The 9,233-nt window shown below is 39.8% G+C and overlaps 1 protein-coding gene across 1 annotated transcript; it reads left to right on the top strand.

The window, feature by feature from the left end:
• Positions 1-842: 842 nt before the first annotated feature.
• CysRS (cysteine--tRNA ligase, cytoplasmic) lies at positions 843-4,421 on the top strand. The gene is made up of 9 exons (XM_014363418.2): positions 843-923; positions 1,013-1,213; positions 1,584-1,926; positions 2,015-2,155; positions 2,255-2,465; positions 2,548-3,171; positions 3,307-3,512; positions 3,590-3,961; positions 4,032-4,421. Exons 2-9 carry the CDS (start codon positions 1,035-1,037, stop codon positions 4,158-4,160), a joined length of 2,205 nt encoding a protein of 734 aa, XP_014218904.2. The 5' UTR covers positions 843-923; positions 1,013-1,034; the 3' UTR covers positions 4,161-4,421.
• The last annotated feature ends 4,812 nt before the right edge of the window (positions 4,422-9,233 follow it).

Genomic DNA, 9,233 nt, shown 5'->3' with positions numbered 1-9,233 from the left:
ATTTTTTGGATTTACTAAAAAAAAAGTTGATACTGTTCAAGTAATAATTACTAAACAAGTGTCCGAAAGAGTTTTTTTGATAGCTCCAAGAAAATTTTTTACGAGATAATAAAATTTTTATAAAATAAAGCAACTGTCACGTTGAAAGTTATAAAATAAATTTAAACATTACGTTTTAAGACTTAAAAAATTTGCATCTCGTTTTTTATTTACCACCTCACCTCTAAGAATTTCGAAGGGCATTGAACAGCAATGAAAATAAAATCACAGTAATTTTTCGAAATTCGTCAAATATCATCAGTTATTGTTTATTTTTCTCGATCTTTTTTTTTACACATACTTATACGTACAATTTTTAATTCCAGATATCGCGACATCGCATCAACGTTACGAAATCGTTATTTACTCAATCAACAGCAATAAATATTACGAAATACCAATGACACATGACTGTCTCATTTAATCCTACTCATTCGTGCCAAATGAGTAAATGGAACTTGCAAGAAGAAAAAAACTTATGATAAAAACTAAAAGCAGTTGCATTTAATTCAAGACTAGTAATCATACAAAACTAATTTTTTCTTTGTATTTATTATTTTCAAAAATCGCGCGCGCAACAAGTGGGCAATTCAATTGGGAATCCCAACATGCGCACGCATCACACACACACGTGGAAAAAGTGGAGGGGAGAAGCAGCCGTCACTAAACGAGAAATATATATGCAGTGCCCAGTTGCCCACACGTGTGGATGGATGTTGATATGCAGTTGAACATCTTTTATTACGGAATTCTATAAAATTCTATCGCGTCACCGTATTTTTAACCCTGTAGATCTGAAAATAAAGAAAAACAAAAAGTTTCTCGCTCGATCTCGAATATTGTGTGAGTACTCGCCGAGATAACCTCCAGACTCCAAGTATAAGGTAAGGATGTGCCAATGGACCAATATTTCGGTTTATCTCGTTATCCACTAGCATAATAGTCTCTGTTTGAATTCCTATGTTAATTTCAGAACAAAATCGGCTTGATCAAGTATGGCGAAACGCGTCCAGCCTTCCTGGAGTCCTCCGGAAAGGAAGGACGGCCCTTCGCTCAAGCTGTACAACAGCCTCACCCGCCAGAAGGAAGAATTCGTTCCCCAGCATCGCAATCGCGTTCTTTGGTATAGCTGTGGGCCTACCGTCTACGATGCCTCCCATATGGGTCACGCGAGGTAAGTTATTGTTTTTCTTTGATTTTCCTAAAACTTGTCAAGTATACGTGGAATTCCCTTGTGTTGCTTTGTTTGTGGCGTAGCTAATGTATCTAATCATCCTTAAGATCTCACAATGCGTCAAGGTTGCGTCAGCTTCAAATTATTATTTTGCTTGCGTATTGTGTATGCTATGATTCATTGTTTTAGAGGGTATTTGATCTGTAGGTGTTTGCGTGAATTTTTCTCAGAGATAAGTGTTTTCTGTTTTAGTTGCATTGTAAACAGTGTGTTTGCTCGTTTCTGTAGGTGCCGAATCAAATCGGTGCAGTGCTTTTACGTTTGTATAAGATAGCAAGTAGGTGTTCAAGGAATTCTTTTGTTATTTCAGAACATACATTTCTTTTGATATTTTGAGGAGGGTCTTGTCGGATTACTTTAACTATGATGTACTATATGTCATGAACATAACTGACATCGATGACAAGATCATCAAAAGAGCTAGACAGAATCATCTCTATGAGTGTTATGTCAAGGAAAATCAAAGTGTGGATAAATTACTGAGTGATGCCAAGTGTGTCATGCAAACTTTTGAGGATACAGTAAAAAATACAAATGATCCCGACAAGAAGAACATGTATGAAAAGATGTTGGGGAGAGTTAGGAGTTCGATTGAAAAACTCGAGGCTGCTGTGAAATCGAATAATAGTGAAGAAATCAACAAATCCAAAGAGGTGGGATTTTTTACATTTGTTTGATCCAAGATGAGACAAGACTCATTGGTTTCATTGGTGTTTTATTCTTGTTTTAAAATTATTGCAGGCTTTGTTGTATGAATCTAAAGATCCATTCTCAGATTGGCTTGACAGAAAAAAGGGCGATGAAATCAGTGAACATTCTATTTTTAGTAAGTTGTCGCAGTTTTTTGAAAATGACTACCATAAAGATATGGATGCCTTAAATGTAAGTACTTTACAAAAGTATGACTTACTGATAAGCGTGATGATAGAATATTTGTGGTGCACGAACTGTTTCATTCATAAAATAAAATAATTTGTTTAGATTTTAAGACCCAGTGTACTAACTAGGGTCAGTGAATATGTACCAGAAATTGTTTCTTTCATTGAAAAAATTATTACCAATGGCCTTGCCTACGAAAGTAATGGATCTGTGTACTTTGATGTGAAAGCTTTTGATAAAAGTGAAAAGCATTACTATGCCAAGCTGGTACCAGAAGCTTATGGTGATACCTCATCATTGCAGGAGGGTGAAGGCAAGCCAAACCTCTTATTTACAGTATTTATTTAACTGCATTGTATTTCAAAGTTATTAAACAAAAAGTTTTGTTTTCAAAGGCGATTTGAGTGTATCTGCCGAAAGACTGTCAGAAAAACGGTCCCCCACAGACTTTGCTTTATGGAAGAGCTCAAAGGCTGGTGAGCCCTGGTGGGACTCACCCTGGGGCAAAGGCCGGCCTGGATGGCACATTGAATGCTCTGTAATGGCTTCAGCCATATGTGGCGAAAGCCTCGACATTCACACCGGTGGTGTGGATCTCAAGTTTCCACATCACGATAACGAGCTTGCTCAGGCTGAAGCATACTTTAACAATTCTCACTGGGTCAGGTATTTCCTTCACTCGGGACACTTGACGATCTCTGGATGCAAGATGTCAAAATCTTTGAAAAACTTTATCACCATTAAAGAAGCCTTGAAGAAAAATACCGCCAGGCAATTGAGACTCGCGTTTTTACTTCACTCGTGGAAAGATACGTTGGATTACAGTGATGCTACCATGGATATGGCGGTGCAGTATGAAAAATTCTTGAACGAATTCTTTTTGAACGTTAAGTGTAAAATAAGGAACGTTGGCAGTGATGGCAACAGTCTTGATATTTTCGAGAAGTGGGGCGAGCGTGAACTTTACCTTAACAATAAGTTTTACACTGCCAAAGACGATATCCACAATGCTTTATGCGGTATGTTTTTTTTTTTTTTTTTTTTTTTTTTTTTTTTTTTTTTTTTTTTTTTTTTTTTTTTTTTTTTAAGAAGGAAACTTTGTTGCCATATGTATTGAAATGCCCCAGAATAGTAATGTTTGATTTGTGTTGCAGATAATATCGATACAAGAACAGTATTAGAAAAAGTTAGGGAATTAGTTACTAGTTGCAATATCTACGTAAAAGACTGCCAAAATCCCAATACTCTACTGCTCCGGGATATTGCAGTTTACATAACAAGGTTGTTCACTATTTTTGGAGCCATTAAGACCCACGATTCTATTGGTTTCCCACTTGAAAGCGAATCTCAAAATGTTAACGTAAGTTGTTGAAATTCATTACCAATAGCAACATTGTTGCCATTAACAGAGTAATAATGCATACTTATCATAAACAGGTGGAAGAAACGGTAATGCCTTACCTCGAAATCCTCTCAAAGTTCAGAGAGAAAGTACGAGAGCTCGCGAAAACGCTGAAAGCCACAGATATTTTAAAAGAATGCGACAGGTTGCGCGACGATGCCCTGCCTAATGTTGGAGTTCGGCTCGAGGATGACGATTCGGGATGTCGCGTGAAACTGGTTAGTAAGGAAGAGCTGTTGAAAGAGCGCGAGCTAAAGAAACAGCTCGAGGCTGACAAGGCAGCTGAAAAGGAGAGGAAAAAGGCCGAGGCAGCCGAAGCTGCGGCAGCAAAGGAGCAGCAAAAGAAGGTTCCACCCAAAGAAATGTTCAAGCTGGAGAAGGACAAGTACTCCCAGTTTGATGAAAATGTAATATTTTTTCTGGATTGTTTTTAATAGTTTGTATTTAATAAACTGACAGAGAATAATATATTTTTAGGGTCTTCCTACACACGATATTGAAGGTAAGGAAATTAGTAAAGGTCAGATGAAGAAGTTGCAGAAGTTGCAACAAGCTCAAGAAAAAAGGTACAACGAGTACCTTGCCAGTTCGCAAAATGGTGCATGATAAATGATAGCTCACATGTTTGATATTGACAATGTGTATGATATAAAATATCTGCTTGAAACTGTGAAGTGTGAATATTAGTGTAATGTTTTTAGTGGCTCAATGTTTTCAACAGTTTACTTGTATTTAAAAATATTCCATGTGAATATTATTTATTTTTCAAAACTATTAAGATTAATCAAATATTGAGCTCCATAAAAAAAACTTTTTTGTTGTGTTTACCGTATAATACTTACAAGCTTTACCTATACTTTCATGATATAACAGTTTGCATTTATACTTGTATTTTTTCCACAATTGACAAAGAGTCAAACATGTTTATAAAAAAGTGAAAAACGAAATTTTGTAAATAAATGAGTATCAAATGCCAACTATACTGACTGTATTTTTTTATCGCGTAAAAAAATTTATCGGCGTCATTTCCGTTTATTGAATGAAAAAGGAATAAACATAATTAAATTTACACGTACTGGACATCTTACTTCCAAAAAATTCGAAAATAATGTGGAAAATTCAAGCCACGAAACAACGACCGCGCGCAGAGTTCACTGCATATCGCGATCGATTTCAGAACTGACAAACAAATAATCGAAGCCGACGACAAGGGAGAGAAGAAGAGTTTTTTCATTTTAAAGTTGGAAAAGCCCTGTCCGGCTCTCGACATTTCAGCCTTTCCATTTCAGTAGACAATGAACGAAAACACGAGGTGCCGTTCCGACTCTAATCGCGGCTTTTCCAAAGGCCACGTATCAACTCTATATAAGTATTGGCCGCAACCGCACCTCGGTACCTACCTACACTTTTTGCGCTCGAACAAGTCTGTGTGAATGGGACTCTGCAAGCTGCATCGTCGATTGTAAAACTATTAAGCTGTATTGTTAAAATAGAGTAGTCAAGCTTTTTAATTGGAAAATATAGATGTATCAAATATTGATTTTATTTTCATTAAGTTGGTAAATAATTTTAAAGAGTTGTATCATAAAATCTACCGTTTTCATCAACCCTCGACATGGTGAGCTGTAATGTGGTTGCAGCGAGAAAATTAGTTTTTTAACACTTTTTACGCATTTCATACGAATTTGTGGGCATTACAAATAAACAACTTTAAGGTAGACGTTTATTGTGTGAGCTGTACAACTGCAACAAAAATGTATACTCCATAAACTTCAACTTTTGTTTAACGTAAAAATTAAACTACTCGTGCACAGCTGCAGTGATAATACGTACAAGGCACTTCCAGAGCGTCAAATAAGAAACTACCAACCTGTCAAGAAAAGTAATTAGAAAAATAAATTAAATTAGCAGCCGGAACATCAATTTCAGAGAGTATCTGCATCAGCACACAAGGAAGAGCGCGCGACCCTACTCCCAAAGAAGAAAAAGAAGAAAAAAAATAGACGACACATCTTCTCCAATCCACCCCCCAGTACACGCACTTACAGATACAGAACACGCAGGCGGGTACCCAGAGTCTGCAGCAGTGGTGCTTCCAGAGGCAATTTTTTTTTTTTCTCCCCGAGAGCCATCGGCAACCCTTCCCCTAATTCCTCCGACCGTACTTACCCCTGGACGTCATTTCTCTCTCTCGCCCTTTCTTTTTTTTTTTTTTTTCCGTGAGCCACGCGCATCTCATGAATAATTTTTTTTTTCCTCTCTCGGTCTCACCCACGCGCTCGCCCAGGAGTCTTCGAAGGCAGTCAGTCAGTCTCACCCTCGGCTCTTTTTTTTTTTTTTTTCTTATTCATCTGTGCAGTATTAGCGTCCACAGGGCTGTTGTACACCATATATACAGGAGAGTTGTAGGGAAAAAATAGGATGGGGGTGAAATGGAAGCTGCGCGCCCGGCAAGAGGGAGGTAAGCTGACGCTGCGGATATTTTCAATTTGCATAGATATTTTTTTTTTTTTTCTTGTTTGTTTCACGAGACGAGCAAAAGGCGAGGAGGATCCCTGTAGGATGACTACTCTTATCATCCTCTCGTACTTCCTCGAGTTTAATTTCGTTAAATTAGCCGAGTGCGCGCGGAACAGTGACTCGAGCATTTTTTTTTTTTTTTTTTCTTCCTACTTTTTGGCCAGTGTCGAGCTTTTCTTTTTTTTCAATCATCGGTGTGCAGTACTTGCTAGCATTTTATTAGGCGCCGGGAGAGCATTGTTTTTTCAAGAGGTTTCGGCCAATATACATACTTGTAAAAATGTTCGAATTAATCACTGGTAAACAAATCACTTTTTTTTTTGTACATCATTTATGTCACGAACAAAACAGCCGTACCATAGGCTTAGAAAAAAAAAAAAAAAAACAAATCTAAAAGAAAGCCACCCCCCGAGTAATCCCCAACAAATTAAAAAGAAGAAAAAATGGAAGGGGGAGAAAAACAAGGAAAGCTCGCGTCCCTCAAGACAATCGCAGTTCGAGATGGTCCAAACGAGATCGTACAAGGGTTGAAGACTGCGTACCGCACCTACTACCCTGAAATTTCGGTCGTGCGCGTGTGGTCGTAGCATAAAAAAAAAAGAAAAAGAAAAATAGAAGGAAGCGAAAAGCCAGCCCAAGGGTCTCTCTCGGATATTAAAGAAGAGCAGAGAGAGAGAGAAGAAATAGCATCCAAGGGGCGCGAGACCGGACTCTCGCTTAAATCCCTGTAGATAAAAAAAAGGGGGGGTGGGTTGGGGGGCGACCCCAGGCGCGTTGACTCACCCACACGATATACACACCGCGTGTGTCAGCTTCACCCCCAGCGATTTCTTTTTCTCTCCAACGGCACACCGTACCCTTTCCGCCTGCGCGCCCCGTGGCCGAAGGGAAAAAAAAAAATAGGGTACGAGAATCCTTTCGCTCAACCCTACGGCCCCGATGCTGCGCGCAGATACCACCCCCCCTGGAACTGTCTCTTCCGAGGGACGGAAAAAAAAGGGGTTCGCGGACGAGAAAGGAGAGACCGATGCCTGTAGTTTCTTTTTGCCGCTCGCGCGTGTGTGTGTGTGAGTAGCTTTTCCGCGTCCCGAAGGACTTTGCTCCCCCGCCCCCTTTTTTTTTCGCTTCCTCGGGTCCCTTTGGTGGCAGCGGCCCTGGGTTTTTCTGTACGCATTGGGTATATTTTTTTTGGCCTCGCGTGTGGACAAGTGTTCTCGTGCGTCTCTGATCTTTTGCCGTTTATTTTTATCCGACGTAGCGTATGGCGATCGGATCGTGGGTGGCTTCCGTAGATGCGCTTTTTCGATTCATTATTGATTTACACGCTCACCCGTACTCGAGTTTCATTTGTTGCTGTATGGGAAAAATTTTCTGTTTTTCCCTTTCATCACGATTCATAATGGTGTCTTTGAGAATATTGCTTTGGAAGCGTTGCCGCATATGGCACGTGGATGGGGTGAACGTTGACTCAATGCACTTACGGGTGTATACCTACTTGGGGTAATTTATTTATACACGAATGCGCAGGTTGGACCGACATTTATTTAATTCTCCGTAAAACAAAATTGCGTACTTTTACAAAATGTAGGACCAAAAATCATACCTCACTTCGAATGATGATGTAAAAAAAGACACTAGTACAGGAGTAAGATTTCTTTTTTTTTTTTTTTTTTTTAACTTAAATTATAATACCAACTCACACACCTGCAAGAGTTAACCCCCATGATAATAATTATGTGACAGACAAAAAATGATTTCGCCCCGCTTCGCAATACCTTAACATTGATAATATTATTGGAACTACCCATGATTAACAATGATTTGTAATCTCTGTATGCGAGTGTTTGAACGTGTAAGTATAATAGGTGTGCCATTTCCGTGCAAACAATCCGAGACATTGCGGGCAATAAATGAGTGATCGTTGTGAGGTTCTGCCTCCCTTCGGGCTTCTCCCTCTCAGCCAACGAAAGTTATGCAAGGGCTCAAGAACAACATCGGGACACACCACCCAAAATGGAGATCCTCCCGCACCCACTCGTTCATTACCACCCTTGGCATTTTTCACCGGTCGCGTTTCTTATAATTACTTGCGAGATTTTTCTTGTTTCTTTCCTTCCAACTTTACAAAGCAGGGGCAGGAGGAGGAGGAGGAGGAGGGAAGAAGGAAGCTCCTTTTCCTCGAGAGAGAGAGATAATGGAAGAGCGCGAGGGGGCGGCCTCTTCGCGGGCACCAATCGCCCTCGTCTGAGCCACAACTTGCGAATCATCCTCGTGAAATTAAATGCTCTCGCGCGTGTGCAACACTGACTACTCGCGTTTCGGAATATCCACATGTAATATATATATATCGGGTATTACCCATCTCCACCTCCGCTTCTGATTGAAATCCTTCATTTCGCCCGCTGCAGTAAACCGAGCGCGACTCGCTTCAACGACCCCCTGGAAGAAAGAGAAATAAGATATTTGTACGTGTATTCCTCCCATGTTTGTTATTCGCTCGCAAGCTGTGCCGCTGTAAAAAGCTCTTTCTCAAAGAAAGTGAAGTGCGAAACGGAGAGAGAGAGAGAGAGGGACATTAATGCACATATCGGTGCATGCAGGGTCTTATGTATATTATACCTATACCCATGCTTACCTACTTTGAATGCGATATATTATGTAGTACGGCTCGTACACTTGGTATATAGTTTTTATCGCCAACTATATTTATAACGGTGGTATTGTTGAATGGCATGTGCCTACAATGCCCGAGCCGTGTCTGCCAACTCGAGTAGAGGAAGGGGGTGTGTTTGACACCTCTTTTGCATTGTTGTTATATCTGGAGATTCAGGGAATATTATAGAACCTTTTTTTAAAGTTAGTTTTCATCTCAAACGTGATTTTCGTCATCGGAGATCGAAGCAAGAATCTATACAAGTACCTACTACACTTGTTCGATAGCTCAGTGCCGTTCCTTATGTATGACTTTGAGCGTATTTTCTCACGCACGAGTAACACCGAGTAGTTGTCAACCAATGGTTTTTTCTTTTTTTTTTTTTCCTCGTTTTTCAAGGACGAGAATCGCCGAAACGGCGGCAAAGGGACGAGGAGGAGAAAAAAAAAGGCAAAAAGCCATTTGGCAGCGTAACTAATTCCCAGGGCAAAAAACACAATCTATTA

The sequence above is a fragment of the Copidosoma floridanum genome, unplaced genomic scaffold (genome assembly GCF_036245765.1).
Source record: "Copidosoma floridanum isolate Cflo_tuat_1 unplaced genomic scaffold, Cflo_Japanese_pri ptg000006l, whole genome shotgun sequence".
NCBI classification, from domain to species: Eukaryota; Metazoa; Arthropoda; class Insecta; order Hymenoptera; family Encyrtidae; genus Copidosoma; species Copidosoma floridanum.
Note: the sequence above shows the minus strand (reverse complement) of the source record. Positions and strands in the feature narration are given on the sequence as shown.

Coding starts and splice junctions, on each gene's coding strand:
- CysRS (XM_014363418.2), top strand. CDS start 1,035: ATGGCGAAACGCGTCCAGCCTTCCTGGAGTCCTCCGGAAAGGAAGGAC. Junction 2,466..2,547: donor ATCATTGCAGGAGGGTGAAG/GCAAGCCAAACC, acceptor TTGTTTTCAAAG/GCGATTTGAGTGTATCTGCC. Junction 3,513..3,589: donor GCGAATCTCAAAATGTTAAC/GTAAGTTGTTGA, acceptor TATCATAAACAG/GTGGAAGAAACGGTAATGCC.